The 17,597-nt window shown below is 41.5% G+C and overlaps 1 protein-coding gene across 3 annotated transcripts in view; it reads left to right on the plus strand.

The window, feature by feature from the left end:
- The first annotated feature begins 7,830 nt into the window (after positions 1 to 7,830).
- The window catches only part of CPEB2 (cytoplasmic polyadenylation element binding protein 2), a 190,860-nt gene continuing 181,093 nt past the window's right edge, over positions 7,831 to 17,597 (plus strand). Inside the window, exons 1-2 of one of the 3 annotated variants that reach the window (XM_056555172.1) lie at positions 7,831 to 7,885; positions 11,641 to 11,719. In XM_056555172.1, coding sequence (XP_056411147.1) covers positions 11,660 to 11,719 — 60 coding nt within the window. In that variant the 5' untranslated portion in view covers positions 7,831 to 7,885; positions 11,641 to 11,659. Of the gene's footprint in view, positions 7,893 to 11,640; positions 11,720 to 17,597 lie in introns of all 3 variants that reach the window. The other 2 variants (XM_056555174.1, XM_056555171.1) reach the window with 2 other exon arrangements.

A 17,597-nucleotide genomic window follows, 5' to 3' on the forward strand; every position in this document is an offset into this window, starting at 1 on the left:
GACACCAGTTGATTTAAAAAAAAAAAAAATGTTTTCCACCGCTTTAAAATTGCAACACCTTTGATGACATTAGAAAGGTCCTGCAAGTGTAGCTGGTAAAGGGATTGTACAGATCACAGTAAATTAATGGCTATATTGCATCTATATGCACAAAACTACAGCTTAAAACAGACCTTGGGAGAAGGGTGGTGGCAGCGACAGGCCCCCCCCAATTAAAATGAAATTGGTTTGGGCCTCTGATGGCAGCACAACCAGTACTGCCCTGTTGGCAGCCCAAATTGTGAGCATACTGTATTAAATACCATGGATCCCAGCATTGCACTAAAACACCAGCAGCACTCCACATAGTCTTTTACATTTTTTATAGACTTAATTGCAATACCTGGCGGCATAGTCTGGCAAAGAAAAAGGAAAAAAATAGAAGGAAAAATATGGCATTTTTCCAATAAACGCTCTATGAGTAATCACCCGTAAGGGAAAAAAATGATGAACAATAAGTACAGCAAACCACATGCCAGCTCATTCAGCATCTAGTCTATACACTTATTTACCAGCAATAGCCATTGAAAGCTTTTCTGTAAAACAAAACAGATGTGGGATGGGAGCAGAAAGGATGCCAGGTGCCTATGTAAGGCCGTGTGTTACTTGTCAAAGATAATTGTCCATGCCATGTATAACTATAAGTTACATAGTGCAGCGTTCACCCAGTGCTGCAGAAAGACTATCATACATTATCATGGGTGTGGGACCCCAGCTTACTAGAACATCTAGGGAATATATATAGAACATCTAGAACAACATAGTTAAAGGGGTACTCCGGCGCTTAGACATCTTATCCCCTATCCAAAGGATAGGGGATAAGATGCCTGATCGCGGGGGTCCCGCCGCTGGGGACCCCCGTGATCTTGCACGCCACACCCCGTTAAAATCAGTCCCCGGAGCGTGTTCGCTCCGGGTCTGATTACTGCCGACGTCAAGGCTCCGCCCCGTGTGACGTCATGCTCCGCCCCCTCAATGCAAGCCATAGGCTTGCATTGAGGGAGCGGAGCGTGACGTCACACGGGGCAAAGCCTTGACGTCACAACGCTCCGGCCCCATGATCAACAGTAATCAGACCCGGAGCGAACACGCTCCAGGGACTGATTTTAATGGGGCGCGGCGTGCAAGATCACGGGGGTCCCCAGCGGCGGGACCCCCGCAATCAGGCATTTTATCCCCTATCCTTTGGATAGGGGATAAGATGTCTAAGCGCCGGAGTACCCCTTTAAATCCAGTGCTGAGTTTGTAACCCCAAAAAATCCACTTGACCCCAAGTAGGCAGGATAAAAGCATATTGCACCATAATGTAATTATTCTATGCAGTCCTATACAGTGTGATATAAAGTCTAGTATATGCTGTGTATATGCTACATAAATGGTACATATTAAGTGGCCATTGGTTTGGTGATGGGCCTAGATAATGTTTTGAATCTGGGTAAGAAGCTCCAAGTTTTACCTCAAATAGATCAACAAGACCATTGTGACCGTCAAAACACAATATGTTCTATTATAAGACAATCTGGTGCAGGTAATGCCAGCACTCTATGTTCTATTATAAGACAATCTGGTGCAGGTAATGCCGGCACACTATGTTCTATTATAAGACAATCTGGTGCAGGTAATGCCGGCATACTATGTTCTATTATAAGACAATCTGGTGCAGGTAATGCCGGCACACTATGTTCTATTATAAGACAATCTGGTGCAGGTAATGCCGGCACACTATGTTCTATTATAAGACAATCTGGTGCAGGTAATGCCGGCACACTATGATCTATTATAAGACAATCTGGTGCAGGTAATGCCGGCACACTATGTTCTATTATAAGACAATCTGGTGCAGGTAATGCCGGCACACTATGTTCTATTATAAGACAATCTGGTGCAGGTAATGCCGGCACACTATGTTCTATTATAAGACAATCTGGTGCAGGTAATGCCGGCACACTATGTTCTATTATAAGACAATCTGGTGCAGGTAATGCCGGCACACTATGTTCTATTATAAGACAATCTGGTGCAGGTAATGCCGGCACTCTATGTTCTATTATAAGACAATTTGGTGCAGGTAATGCCGGCACACTATGTTCTATTATGATACTATCTGGTCCAGGTAATGCCGGCACACTATGTTCTATTATAAGACAATCTGGTGCAGGTAATGCCGGCATACTATGTTCTATTATAAGACAATCTGGTGCAGGTAATGCCGGCACACTATGTTCTATTATAAGACAATCTGGTGCAGGTAATGCCGGCTCACTATGTTCTATTATAAGACAATCTGGTGCAGATAATGCCGGCACACTATGTTCTATTATAAGACAATCTGGTGCAGGTAATGCCGGCATACTATGTTCTATTATAAGACAATCTGGTGCAGGTAATGCCGGCACACTATGTTCTATTATAAGACAATCTGGTGCAGGTAATGCCGGCTCACTATGTTCTATTATAAGACAATCTGGTGCAGGTAATGCCGACACACTATGTTCTATTATAAGACAATCTGGTGCAGGTAATGCCGACACACTATGTTCTATTATAAGACAATCTGGTGCAGGTAATGCCGACACACTATGTTCTATTAAAAGACAATCTGGTGCAGGTAATGCCGGCACACTATGTTCTATTATAAGACAATCTGGTGCAGGTAATGCCGGCACACTATGTTCTATTATAAGACAATCTGGTGCAGGTAATGCCGGCACACTATGTTCTATTATAAGACAATCTGGTGCAGGTAATGCCGGCATACTATGTTCTATTATAAGACAATCTGGTGCAGGTAATGCCGGCACACTATGTTCTATTATAAGACAATCTGGTGCAGGTAATGCCGGCACTCTATGTTCTATTATAAGACAATTTGGTGCAGGTAATGCCGGCACACTATGTTCTATTATAAGACAATCTGGTGCAGGTAATGCCGACACACTATGTTGTATTATAAGACAATCTGGTGCAGGTAATGCCGGCACACTATGTTCTATTATAAGACAATCTGGTGCAGGTAATATCGGCACACTATGTTCTATTATAAGACAATCTGGTGCAGGTAATGCCGGCACACTATGTTCTATTATAAGACAATCTGGTGCAGGTAATATTGGCACACTATGTTCTATTATAAGACAATCTGGTGCAGGTAATGCCGACACTCTATGTTCTATTATAAGACAATCTGGTGCAGGTAATGCCGGCACTCTATGTTCTATTATAAGACAATCTGGTGCAGGTAATGCCGGCACACTATGTTCTATTATAAGACAATCTGGTGCAGGTAATATCGGCACACTATGTTCTATTATAAGACAATCTGGTGCAGGTAATGCCGACACTCTATGTTCTATTATAAGACAATTTGGTGCAGGTAATGCCGGCACACTATGTTCTATTATAAGACAATCTGGTGCAGGTAATGCCGACACACTATGTTGTATTATAAGACAATCTGGTGCAGGTAATGCCGGCACACTATGTTCTATTATAAGACAATCTGGTGCAGGTAATATCGGCACACTATGTTCTATTATAAGACAATCTGGTGCAGGTAATGCCGACACTCTATGTTCTATTATAAGACAATCTGGTGCAGGTAATGCCGGCACACTATGTTCTATTATAAGACAATCTGGTGCAGGTAATGCCGGCACACTATGTTCTATTATGATACTATCTGGTGCAGGTAATGCCGACACTCTATGTTCTATTATAAGACAATCTGGTGCAGGTAATGCCGACACACTATGTTCTATTATAAGACAATCTGGTGCAGGTAATGCCGGCACACTATGTTCTATTATAAGACAATCTGGTGCAGGTAATGCCGGCATACTATGTTCTATTATAAGACAATCTGGTGCAGGTAATGCCGGCACACTATGTTCTATTATAAGACAATCTGGTGCAGGTAATGCCGGCTCACTATGTTCTATTATAAGACAATCTGGTGCAGATAATGCCGACACTCTATGTTCTATTATAAGACAATCTGGTGCAGGTAATGCCGGCATACTATGTTCTATTATAAGACAATTTGGTGCAGGTAATGCCGGCTCACTATGTTCTATTATAAGACAATCTGGTGCAGGTAATGCCGACACACTATGTTCTATTATAAGACAATCTGGTGCAGGTAATGCCGGCACACTATGTTCTATTATAAGACAATCTGGTGCAGGTAATGCCGGCACACTATGTTCTATTAAAAGACAATCTGGTGCAGGTAATGCCGGCACTCTATGTTCTATTATAAGACAATTTGGTGCAGGTAATGCCGGCACACTATGTTCTATTATGATACTATCTGGTCCAGGTAATGCCGGCACACTATGTTCTATTATAAGACAATCTGGTGCAGGTAATGCCGGCATACTATGTTCTATTATAAGACAATCTGGTGCAGGTAATGCCGGCACACTATGTTCTATTATAAGACAATCTGGTGCAGGTAATGCCGGCTCACTATGTTCTATTATAAGACAATCTGGTGCAGATAATGCCGGCACACTATGTTCTATTATAAGACAATCTGGTGCAGGTAATGCCGGCATACTATGTTCTATTATAAGACAATCTGGTGCAGGTAATGCCGGCACACTATGTTCTATTATAAGACAATCTGGTGCAGGTAATGCCGGCTCACTATGTTCTATTATAAGACAATCTGGTGCAGGTAATGCCGACACACTATGTTCTATTATAAGACAATCTGGTGCAGGTAATGCCGACACAATATGTTCTATTATAAGACAATCTGGTGCAGGTAATGCCGACACACTATGTTCTATTAAAAGACAATCTGGTGCAGGTAATGCCGGCACACTATGTTCTATTATAAGACAATCTGGTGCAGGTAATGCCGGCACACTATGTTCTATTATAAGACAATCTGGTGCAGGTAATGCCGGCACACTATGTTCTATTATAAGACAATCTGGTGCAGGTAATGCCGGCATACTATGTTCTATTATAAGACAATCTGGTGCAGGTAATGCCGGCACACTATGTTCTATTATAAGACAATCTGGTGCAGGTAATGCCGGCACTCTATGTTCTATTATAAGACAATTTGGTGCAGGTAATGCCGGCACACTATGTTCTATTATAAGACAATCTGGTGCAGGTAATGCCGACACACTATGTTGTATTATAAGACAATCTGGTGCAGGTAATGCCGGCACACTATGTTCTATTATAAGACAATCTGGTGCAGGTAATATCGGCACACTATGTTCTATTATAAGACAATCTGGTGCAGGTAATGCCGGCACACTATGTTCTATTATAAGACAATCTGGTGCAGGTAATATTGGCACACTATGTTCTATTATAAGACAATCTGGTGCAGGTAATGCCGACACTCTATGTTCTATTATAAGACAATCTGGTGCAGGTAATGCCGGCACTCTATGTTCTATTATAAGACAATCTGGTGCAGGTAATGCCGGCACACTATGTTCTATTATAAGACAATCTGGTGCAGGTAATATCGGCACACTATGTTCTATTATAAGACAATCTGGTGCAGGTAATGCCGACACTCTATGTTCTATTATAAGACAATTTGGTGCAGGTAATGCCGGCACACTATGTTCTATTATAAGACAATCTGGTGCAGGTAATGCCGACACACTATGTTGTATTATAAGACAATCTGGTGCAGGTAATGCCGGCACACTATGTTCTATTATAAGACAATCTGGTGCAGGTAATATCGGCACACTATGTTCTATTATAAGACAATCTGGTGCAGGTAATGCCGACACTCTATGTTCTATTATAAGACAATCTGGTGCAGGTAATGCCGGCACACTATGTTCTATTATAAGACAATCTGGTGCAGGTAATGCCGGCACACTATGTTCTATTATGATACTATCTGGTGCAGGTAATGCCGACACTCTATGTTCTATTATAAGACAATCTGGTGCAGGTAATGCCGACACACTATGTTCTATTATAAGACAATCTGGTGCAGGTAATGCCGGCACACTATGTTCTATTATAAGACAATCTGGTGCAGGTAATGCCGGCATACTATGTTCTATTATACGACACTCTATGTTCTATTATAAGACAATCTGGTGCAGGTAATGCCGGCACACTATGTTCTATTATAAGACAATCTGGTGCAGGTAATGCCGGCTCACTATGTTCTATTATAAGACAATCTGGTGCAGATAATGCCGACACTCTATGTTCTATTATAAGACAATCTGGTGCAGGTAATGCCGGCATACTATGTTCTATTATAAGACAATTTGGTGCAGGTAATGCCGGCTCACTATGTTCTATTATAAGACAATCTGGTGCAGGTAATGCCGACACACTATGTTCTATTATAAGACAATCTGGTGCAGGTAATGCCGACACACTATGTTCTATTAAAAGACAATCTGGTGCAGGTAATGCCGGCACACTATGTTCTATTATAAGACAATCTGGTGCAGGTAATGCCGGCACACTATGTTCTATTATAAGACAATCTGGTGCAGGTAATGCCGGCACACTATGTTCTATTATAATAGCATTTTGCAAAAAGGAGTTATTACCAAGTTTTAGGATCAATACAAGAAAAGTAATGCAATATTACTTAACTTATAATGTCTACAACAAAATGGTGTCAATCTAGAAGTGTACATGTACATTAAAACACAACCTGTAAAGCTGCCCATACATATTACCGTATTTATCGGCATATAACAAATTATTAAGCAAACATGTTTAGCTTAAGTCTATCTGCGTGTTATACGCTCATTGGGGGAGATTTATCAAAACCTGTCCAAAGAAAAAGTTGCCCAGTTGCCCATAGCAACCAATCAGATCGCTTTTTTCATTTTTAAAAAGGCCTCTGCAAAATGAAAGAGGTAATCTGATTGGTTGATATGGGCAACTGGGCAACTTTTCCTCTGGACAAGTTTTCATAAATCTCCCCCATTAACTCTTTCTGGGCCCGCAGAAGCTGCTGCCGTTCCCTGATCTAAAGCGGCTGTTTTATATCATGTAACTGCAGCGGCTTCTGCAGGGTCAGAAAGATTTATCGGGGTATACGCACACTTACACGCACCCTCATTTTAACTTTTTTTTTTTTTCCAAATTTCCTTGGAAGAATGAGGATGAGTGTTATAGGCCGGTGCGTGTTATACCCCGATAAATACCATAGATTAAAGTGGATTTCGCACAGCTACACTTGGGCTTTTCCGTAAGTGCCATAGATTTAAATGGCGGGGGCCATGCACATGGCCATCTCTTTATCTGTGTATGACTACCTCATCTGTCAGAAGTGGCATCAAGGGCGCCATCGAACATTCATGCCATATCCTATGGGTTGTCAGGGGAATGTGTATATCCAGTGTAATAATGACTTTTCATGCATTACTGAAACATACGTGAAGACCTTGGGGTAAGAAGACAGTTTACCTGTTTAGCTTTGCAGCAACGCTAATAAAAACAGATGCAAATAACATGTTATGTCCACTGATGTACAGAGGGTGGGGAAGTAACATCCACCTCTTTTATCTTTTATTAGCTTCATTTCATGAAAAGATGGAAACACAACCTCTACAAAGGACAGAAAGCCATGATCCTGCCTGCAGATATCATTTCCACTCACATAGGGGGACATTTATCAAGACCTGTCCAGAGGAAAAGTTGCTGAGTTGCCCATAGCAGCCAATCAGATCGCTTCTTTCATTATTGAAAAGGCCTCTGCAAAATGAAAGAAGTGATCTGATTGGTTGCTATGGGCAACTGGACAACTTTTCCTCTGGACAGTTTTGATAAATCTCCCCCATAGTGTGTATGACTGGATGTAACGAGTATTATGGAATCAGCATTGGAGGTATTATGTGAGTGTCCAGGACCAGTAGATCCAGGATATAGTCCTCCTCTATGCACCATGTTGGGAAATGGATTATATGAACCTCTGTGTGGGAGAAAACAATAGACCTTTTTAGTTCATGTTCATTTTGTAAAACACTCTGGGTCCTGTGTTACTGGGACCTGTGTCTGACTGCAATTAACCCCTTAACCCCTTAAGGACGCAGGACGTAAATGTACATCCTGGTGAGGTGGTACTTAACGCACCAGGACGTACATTTACGTCCTAAGCATAACCGCGGGCATCGGAGCGATGCCCGTGTCATGCGCGGCTGATCCCGGCTGCTGATAGCAGCCAGGGACCCGCCGGCAATGGCCGACGCCCGCGATCTCGCGGGCGTCCGCCATTAACCCCTCAGGTGCCGGGATCAATACAGATCCCGGCATCTGCGGCAGTTCGCGATTTAAATGAACGATCGGATCGCCCGCAGCGCTGCTGCGGGGATCCGATCATTCATAACGCCGCACGGAGGTCCCCTCTCCTTCCTCCGTGCGGCTCCCGGCGTCTCCTGCTCTGGTCTGTGATCGAGCAGACCAGAGCAGGAGATGACCGATAATACTGATCTGTTCTATGTCCTATACATAGAACAGATCAGTATTAGCAATCATGGTATTGCTATGAATAGTCCCCTATGGGGACTATTCAAGTGTAAAAAAAAAATTAAAAAAATGTAAAATTAAAAGTAAAAAAAAAGTGAAAAATCCCCTCCCCCAATAAAAAAGTAAAACGTCCGTTTTTTCCTATTTTACCCCCAAAAAGCGTAAAAAACATTTTTTATAGACATATTTGGTATCGCCGCGTGCGTAAATGCCCGAACTATTAAAATAAAATGTTAATGATCCCGTGCAGTGAACAGCGTGAACGAAAAAAAATAAAAAAAAGTCCAAAATTCCTACTTTTTTAATACATTTTATAAAAAAAAAAATTATAAAAAATATATTAAGTTTTTTAATTGCAAATGTGGTATAAAAAAAAAGTACAGATCATGGCGCAAAAAATGAGCCCCCATACCGCCACTTATACGGAAAAATAAAAAAGTTAGAGGTCATCAAAATAAAGGGATTATAAACGTACTAATTTGGTTAAAAAGTTTGTGATTTTTTTTAAGCGCAACAATAATATAAAAGTATATAATAATGGGTATCATTTTAATCGTATTGACCCTCAGAATAAAGAACACATGTCATTTTTACCATAAATTGTACGGCGTGAAAACAAAACCTTCCAAAATTAGCAAAATTGCGTTTTTTGTTTTAATTTCCCCACAAAAATAGTGTTTTTTGGTTGCGCCATACATTTTATGATATAATGAGTGATGTCATTACAAAGGACAACTGGTCGCGCAAAAAACAAGCCCTCATACTAGTCTGTGGATGAAAATATAAAAGAGTTATGATTTTTAGAAGGCGAGGAGGAAAAAATGAAAACGTAAAAATTAAATTGTCTGAGTCCTTAAGGCCAAAATGGGCTGAGTCCTTAAGGGGTTAAAGGAAAACTGTCAGCCTGTTCACCCACACAAAACCTTATACACTGGTTTATAGTGGGGGTGAACAGGAGTCCAAGGAGGGGTCACTTATTTATATATGTCCAGTAGGTCCTGAGATTTGTCCCCCAGAAGATCTATCGGCTCAATTTACATGTGTATTGTCTCTGGGGGAGATTTATCAAAACCTGTGCAGAGGAAGAGTGGTGCAGTTGCCCATAGCAACCAATCAGATTGCTTCTTTCATTTTCCACAGGCCTCTTTAGAGGCCTGTGGAAAATGAAAGAAGCAATCTGATTGGTTGCTATGGGCAACTGCACCACTCTTCCTCTGCACAGGTTTTGATAAATCTCCCCCTCTGACTCTACATCCTAGTGAAGCCCCGTCCCCTGCAAAGCCCCCCCCCCCCCCCTACTGTGCGGTTCACCAAATTCAGCAGTGGATCTTCTGGGGGACGTATCTCAGGACCTACTGGACATATTAAAGTAAGTGACCCCTCATTGGAATTCTACTATGGAGAACTATGAACTATGCAAAAGAACCAAGAAATGATTCCTTATAGAAAACATCTCAGCAATTAGGACGGATCAAGGATGAAGAAATATTGGTTCTTGACAAGTGCACCTGCTAAACCTGGGGAAAGCTCTTAATCTCTTATAATGTACGGTTATTAATGGCTGTCACACCCTTAGTCACATCTATTATTGGCCATTCCTCCACTGCTACTCCTACAAATAAAACCTGTGTAGAGGAAGAGCGGTGCAGTTGCCTATGGCAACCAATCAGATTGCTGCTTCTATTTTTAGAGGCCTTTTTAAACATAAAAGAAACTATTTGATTGGTTGCTATGGGTAACTGCACCACTCTTCCTCTACACAGGTTGTAATAAATTTCCCTCATAGTACCTACAAAAAAAGAGCCATACTGCACACATAACAGAGCGTCAGAGGAGGCACATAACAATTCCATACTGGGTGCACATTACGCAGCGCAATATTACAGAGGCTGTGTGCGGCAGTATTATGTGTGCTGTGCATGGCTGTATTATTACGTGGGGTATGCAAAAAAGAGTTATCTATCCCTGAATTGGCTATGTACGAGAAGATGAAGTGGGGTACAAGTCTCAAATTTATGCTGGGTCCAACAGGTCCCACAGAGAACCCCTCACCAAACTATTGAAGCATTTTGCATGAAGGGGTTATTACCAAGTGTTACTAAGGATCAGTGCAAGTAAAGTAATGCAAAGTTACTCAGTGTAACTCACCTTTTCATTCTTCCCAGTGACAGATCACTTCCCAGGGATCACTTCTTTTTCCCACTAATCCATGGTTGTCCATGTACCTGCTATATCCAAGGCCCTACTGCTGATGTTTAAATGGTACCTGTCATTAGCAATGAAATTTAATATATTAAGGGGGAGATTTATCAAAACCTGTCCACAGGAAAAGTTACCCAGTTGACCATAGCGACCAATCAGATCACTTCTTTCATTTTGCAGAGGCCTTGTTAGAAATGAAAGAAGCGAGCTGATTGGTTTCTATGGACAACTGGACAACTTTTCCTCTGGACAGGTTTTGATAAATCCCCCCCTAAATGTATTATTATTTGCCTATTTGAACTATTTTTCTAATATACTTCCTATTAACAAAATTTTGTAACTTTATGTGTTAAATTTACCCCTAAATGTTTGGCCACCAGGGGTCCTCCTTCTGGTCTTGCCAGCAGTCCTCAGGAATTTCAGGTGGGACCTCAGCTCAGCACAATATATAGAGTGCACAGTAGAGTTTAGAGAGCTGAGAGGGGGTGTGTGCAGTCTTACCCAATCACAGCCAATCTCACACTGAACCTTTCTTGGCTGTATGTAAGGAGGAAGTTCTCCCCAGCAGGGCTTCAGATGATGTCACGCCTGCTAGGGAGGGCCCCTTTCCAGTCTGTTGAGCTCACTGAGACTAAGAAGAAAATACAAAGCAATATCAATGTGGAAAACTAAAAAATAATAAAGATAAAGACGGGGGGGGGGAGTGTGAACTGGGAGGATTAAAAAACTTGTCAAGATCGGGACAGCTACCCTTTAAGAAGATGCTGGGGGTTCACAATATATAACACTATACTTCTTACCTGTACTATTATACAGAAACCACCACAAAAAAAGGTGATAAAAAAAATTAAAATAAAACAGAATATGTCTTGAAACAGCGCCACCCATATTCTACGTTTTTGTGGTGTTTTGCAGCTCAGTTCCATTGATGTGAATGAAGATAAGATGTAATACCCCAAACAACCTGAGGACAAAGGAGGTGCTGTTTTTAAATGTAAGCAGCTATGTTTTTCTAATTCTGGATGACTCATTTAAATAGAGGGCGCACGGTCACTTCTTTATACACATGCATGCTCAGTCCAGGCATAGGGGCCATTTGGGAGGGGGGGGGGGATAAACAGTATTTGGTAATATTTTTGTGGAGACAACCAAATAAAATTCAAGATGCAGTCACATTTTATAAATTGAAACTGGAACACGACAATAAATACAAGCAGCCGCAGCAGGTGCTGTATATAGTCTGCGTCTATGAGCTCCGGGCCTAGACTGATAGGAGCAGCGCTGCCTCTTTGTACTGGATGCCAAAACACCGTGTTCCTCCACCGTAATTATTACATTGGTAGAATTGGTAACAATTGATAGCTCTGTAATAACAAATGAAGGCTTTGTGCACATGTACTGTCATAACTGTTCCAAACCTTCTGAATTAGCTTGTCATTCCAGACATGTTAATGTGAGAACAGCCATCCTGAACTCTCCAGTATATGGCGTTTTTTTTGGAGAACATCCATTTGATTCTTTATAGTGTTTTAATATTCATCTTCCTCTGCTTATTTAAAAGAACTGTTTATAGCAGTGTTTTCCAAACAGTATGTCTCCAGCAGATGCAAAACTACAACTCCCAGCAGGACTAGCACTCCTGCCTTATCAGACTGCAGTAGAATGGAGGGGCATACAGAACAGCCTGCAGTGATTGGATAAAGAGACCCAGCACAGTACAGTGGGGATGAAAAGTTTGGGCACCCCAGGTAAAAAAAATTGTATTAATGTGCATAAAGAAGCCAAGGAAAGATGGAAAAATCTCCAAAAGGCATCAAATTACAGATTAGACATTCTTATAATATGTCAACAAAAGTTATATTTTATTTCCATCATTTACACTTTCAAAATAACAGAAAACAAAAAAAATGGTGTCTGCAAAAGTTTGGACACCCTGCAGAGTTAAAGGAGTAGTCCAGTGAACAACCCAGTGGTGAACAACCTCTCTTTAACTTAAGCTGAAGTTAAAGAGAGGTTGGCTTCTACAAATGGATAATGATCCTAAACACACCTCGAAATCCACGGGGGATTACATCAAGAGGCGTAAACTGAAGGTTTTGCCATGGCCTTCACAATCTCCTGACCTCAACATAATTGAAAATCTATGGATAGACCTTAAAAGAGCAGTGCGTGACAGACAGCCCAGAAATCTCAAAGAACTGAAAGACTTTTGTAAGGAAGAATGGGAAAAGATACCTCAAACAAGAATTGAAAGACTCTTGGCTGGCCACAAAAAGCGTTTACAAGCTGTGATACTTGCCAAAGGGGGCAGTACAAGATATTAAAGGGGTAGTCCAGTGGTGAAAAACCTATCCCCTATCCTAAGGATAGGGGATAAGTTTGAGATCGCGGGGGGTCCGACTGCTGGGGCCCCCTGCGATCTCCTGTACGGAGCCCCGATAGCCCGCGGGAAGGGGGCGTGTCGACCTCCGCACGAAGCGGCGGCCGACACGCCCCCTCAATGCAACTCTATGGCAGAGCCAAAGCGCTGCCTTCGGCAATCTCCGGCTCTGCCATAGCGATGTATTGAGGGGGAGTGTCGGCCGCCGCTTTGTGCGGTGGTCGACACCCGCTATCTGGCCGGAGAGCCTGGCCCCCGTACAGAGAGATCGCAGGGGGCCCCAGCCTTAGGATAGGGGATAGGTTTTTCACCACTGGACTACCCCTTTAATATCTTGTACTGCCCCCTTTGGCAAGTATCACAGCTTGTAAACGCTTTTTGTGGCCAGCCAAGAGTCTTTCAATTCTTGTTTGAGGTATCTTTTCCCATTCTTCCTTACAAAAGTCTTTCAGTTCTTTGAGATTTCTGGGCTGTCTGTCACGCACTGCTCTTTTAAGGTCTATCCATGGATTTTCAATTATGTGGAGGTCAGGAGATTGTGAAGGCCATGGCAAAACCTTCAGTTTACGCCTCTTGATGTAATCCCCCGTGGATTTCGAGGTGCGTTTAGGATCATTATCCATTTGTAGAAGCCAACCTCTCTTTAACTTCAGCTTTTTCACAGATGGCATCAAGTTAGCTCAGCAAATCCAAAATTTGCTGAAAATTTATTGAATCCACTTTTCCTTCTACTCGTGAGATGTTCCCTGTGCCACTGGCTGCAGTACAACCCCAAAGACTGATTAATCCACTCCCATGCTTAACAGCTGGACAGAGGTTCTTTTCATTAAATTCTGTTCCCCTTCTTCTCCAAACGTACCTTTGCTCATTACGGCCAAAAAGTTCAATTTTAACCTCATCGGTCTACAGAACTTGCTTCCAAAATGCATCAGGCTTGTCTATATTTTCATTTGCAAAGTTCAAACACTGATTTTTGTGGTGAGGACGTAGAAGAGGTTTTCTTCTGATGACTCTTCCCTGAAGACCATATTTGTACTAGTTTCTCTTTATAGTGGAATAGTGTACCACAACTCCAGTGTCTGCCAGATCTTTCTGGAGGGATTGTACAGTCAAACGTGGGTTTTGAATTGTTTTTCTCACATTCCTGCGAGCTGTTCTGTCTGATATTTTTCTTGGTCTTCCAGATCTTGATTTAACTTCCACTTTTCCTGATGACTGCCATTTCTTAATTATATTCCGAACAGAGTATATTGACATCTGAAAACGTTTTGCTATCTTCTTATAGCCTTCTCTAGCTTTGTGAGCGTCAACTATTTTCAGTTTCAGATTTCTAGACAACTGCTTAGAAGAACCCATGGTGCTGATTGTTGGGGCAAGGTCAGATGAGTCTGGGCATTTAAAACCTTTGAGATTGACATCACCTGGTCTTCCCAGATGATGATTGAAAACAATCCATGACACTGGCAGGACTCAGCTTTGCAAAGGGGACAGTGCATGCTATAAATTCTGCAGGGTGCCCAAACTTTTGCAGACGCCATATTTTTGTTATTTTGAAAGTGTAAATGATGGAAATAAAATCTAACTTTTGTTGACATATTATAAAAATATCTAATCTGTAATTTGATGCCTTTTGGAGATTTTTCCATCTTTCCTTGGCTTCTTTATGCACATTAATACAATTTTTTACCTGGGGTGCCAAAACTTTTGATCCCCACTGTATAGCAGACTCAGGGAGGAAGATGAGTCATGTAGAGTGAGGACACGCCCCCTCCAGAGCACAGAATGACAAACCCAGTGAGCAACAGATAGAAGTTATTTGTGAAAGAAATATAAAAAAGAAGGTTGCAGCAGCACTCTTGGTCAAAAAAATGGGGGCTCTTAGCGCACTTTTTGATCAAAACATGTCCACCATCCACCACGCGGTGAGTGGAATAAGTGTTAGGGTCCCATTCGAAATGAGGCCACCTCCGCGTGGTGGATGGGGGACACGTGTTGATCAAAAAGTGCACTAAGATCCTCCATTTTTTGCTGCAAATTTCTTTTTTGTATACTTAGTATTTGCCACAGCAGCGTGCACCCGTGTATTAGGTAGTAGTGCAGGCTATTTTTCTTTTTGTTTTTGCTGTGCAATTTAGGGGGAGTGGCACCCTCTCTAGCCATGCACCCTCCCTATTCACAGGAGTTTTTTTTTTATTGATAGTGGATCCCGCAAGTCACCCAGTCAGAGGCCATATGCCTAGCAGAGGTGAGTGGAATACGTTTTCGGGTTCCATCCTAAGTGAGGCCACCTCCGCATGGTGGATGTGAAAGAAATATAGGCGCAAGGTTTATGCACATGATCCGGATTAGATACTGCATAACATATAACTTTTTTTGTGGGATAGGACAGTTACTCTTTAAATCAAGTTTATGTTAACCATATTTTTTAAGAACTTTTTGGTGATTTTTTTTCTTCTATTTTTCCAATTTATTATATATTTTATACAATCAGGAAATGTTGCAGTTTCCATTTTGGCCACTAGGTCCGAAACTAAGCTGAGACTTTTGTACAGATCATTTCCTAGTCTTCTCATCACAGACAGGAGTACAGTGAAAGTGTTTTCCAAACAGTGTGTCTCCAGCTGTTGCAAAACTACAGCCTTCGGCTGTCCGGGCATGCTAGGAGTTGTAGTTTTGCAACAGCCAAAGACACTTTGGAAGACACTGCAGTAGAGATATATCACTGGATCCACCACCATTTACAATTTTGAAAAGTTCACAGAGAATGCTCTGTAATCTATGCAATTCATTTGAATGGGACAGGTCCTGTCCTTTTTTTGTCCATGGATCGTGCCGTAAAGTATATCACTAAATGAAAATACATGCATCTGTGATTTTTTCAGACTGTTGTTATTTCAGCAGGACATTGTGATTGGAATTATCATTTCACAGCTCAGATTAAATGCTAACAATGATTTTATAACAGTATATTGGGTTGTAAACCTGATAATCTTTATGATTCATGGTGTTCCAAATTGTAAATTTCACCAAATTTGGGGAATTTGTTAAAGTTGTGCAGAAAAAAAATTAGGTTGGCACCCCTGCCCACTGGAGTCTCACTGGTTATATCTGAGTTAAATGAAATGCATCCTCAGACAATAGTCTAGGCTTTAAATGGGCACTGTCACATTCTAAAAATGTTTATAAATGTTGTACATCTTGGGAAAACATTAACCTTTCTAATGCACTCCTTAAAAAAATCATGGCATATTAAAACCACTAAGGATCCCCATACCATCAAGAAAATTTCCTGTCTAGTTGCAGCATGATCTTTGACCCAGCTGAAGCACAGGCATGGAAAAAGTCCAGTAAGTGAGGGTGGGACTAACACTTCTCTGTGCTCACTCCTGTCCTATCAGACTCCGGCATGAAAACAGAGAGGAGAGGGTTACAGAGCAGAGAGGAGGTAGTTACAGAGCCCTTCTGCTCCACGGGAGGTTTCTGTTTGACAGGTGTACCACCCCAGAGAACCAGCACTCAGGGAGGCAGATGAGAGTCATACATGAGTGAGGACATGCGCCCTCTAAAGGACAAGGTGAAAAAACCAAGTGAGCAACAGAAAAAATTTATTTGTGAGAGAAATATAAATGCTAGACACAAAAAAAGGATTAGGATTTTTATGGGATTTGAAACGTACTCTTTAAATCAAGTTTTTTTTTTAACCATATTTTTCTATTTTCCATTTTTTATCTATATTTTATATCAATACTTAAATTTAGCAGTTTCCATTCTGGCCACTAGGCCTAAAACTAAGCTGAGACCTTCTGTTCAGCATTTAGCTGCTGGGAGGTGTAGTTTTACAACAGCTGGAGACCCACTGTTTGCAACACACTACAGTACAGACATAACACTGGATCCACCACCATTCAAAAAAGAGATCAGCATCTCCATCCATGCTCTGTAATCTCTACAATTTATCTGAATTGTCCATTGTTGTCTATGTACATGAGTCCTACTGTAAAGCAATTACTAAATGCTGTTAAAAACAGCTAAGGCAAGATGTGCCCATAATAATGCATTAAAAATTCTGTTAAAAATATGAAAAAAATCTAGGCAACACATTTCCTTTAAGATCTACTGTGTATGACCATCTGGAGTGTTGCGGTCTTCATAAAGGGAAATTTGTACCAATTTTGTAATTACAGAAGGGATAAACTGGTTACATCTGATGTCCTGAATGGAGATCTGGAGAGGTCCGTGTATCGCTTGCCTAACAATGCATTCACGTAGCTGCCTCATTGTGGAGCATGAAGACGGGATAAGGTCAGGCAGGGTTCATAGATGGGAAGTGAAGAAAGAGAGAATGGTCAGATGTGGTCAGACGAGGGTTCACGACATCACCGGTCTCAGCAGAAGGCAGGGGAATTGTCATTCAAATGAGGTGAACCTTCAATGGCCGACCAGTCAAAAGTACAAAGAATTAAAGAGATTTGCAGAAAAAAAAGCTTTTCCT

This window comes from Hyla sarda, chromosome 1 (genome assembly GCF_029499605.1).
Source record: "Hyla sarda isolate aHylSar1 chromosome 1, aHylSar1.hap1, whole genome shotgun sequence".
Classification (NCBI taxonomy): domain Eukaryota; kingdom Metazoa; phylum Chordata; class Amphibia; order Anura; family Hylidae; genus Hyla; species Hyla sarda.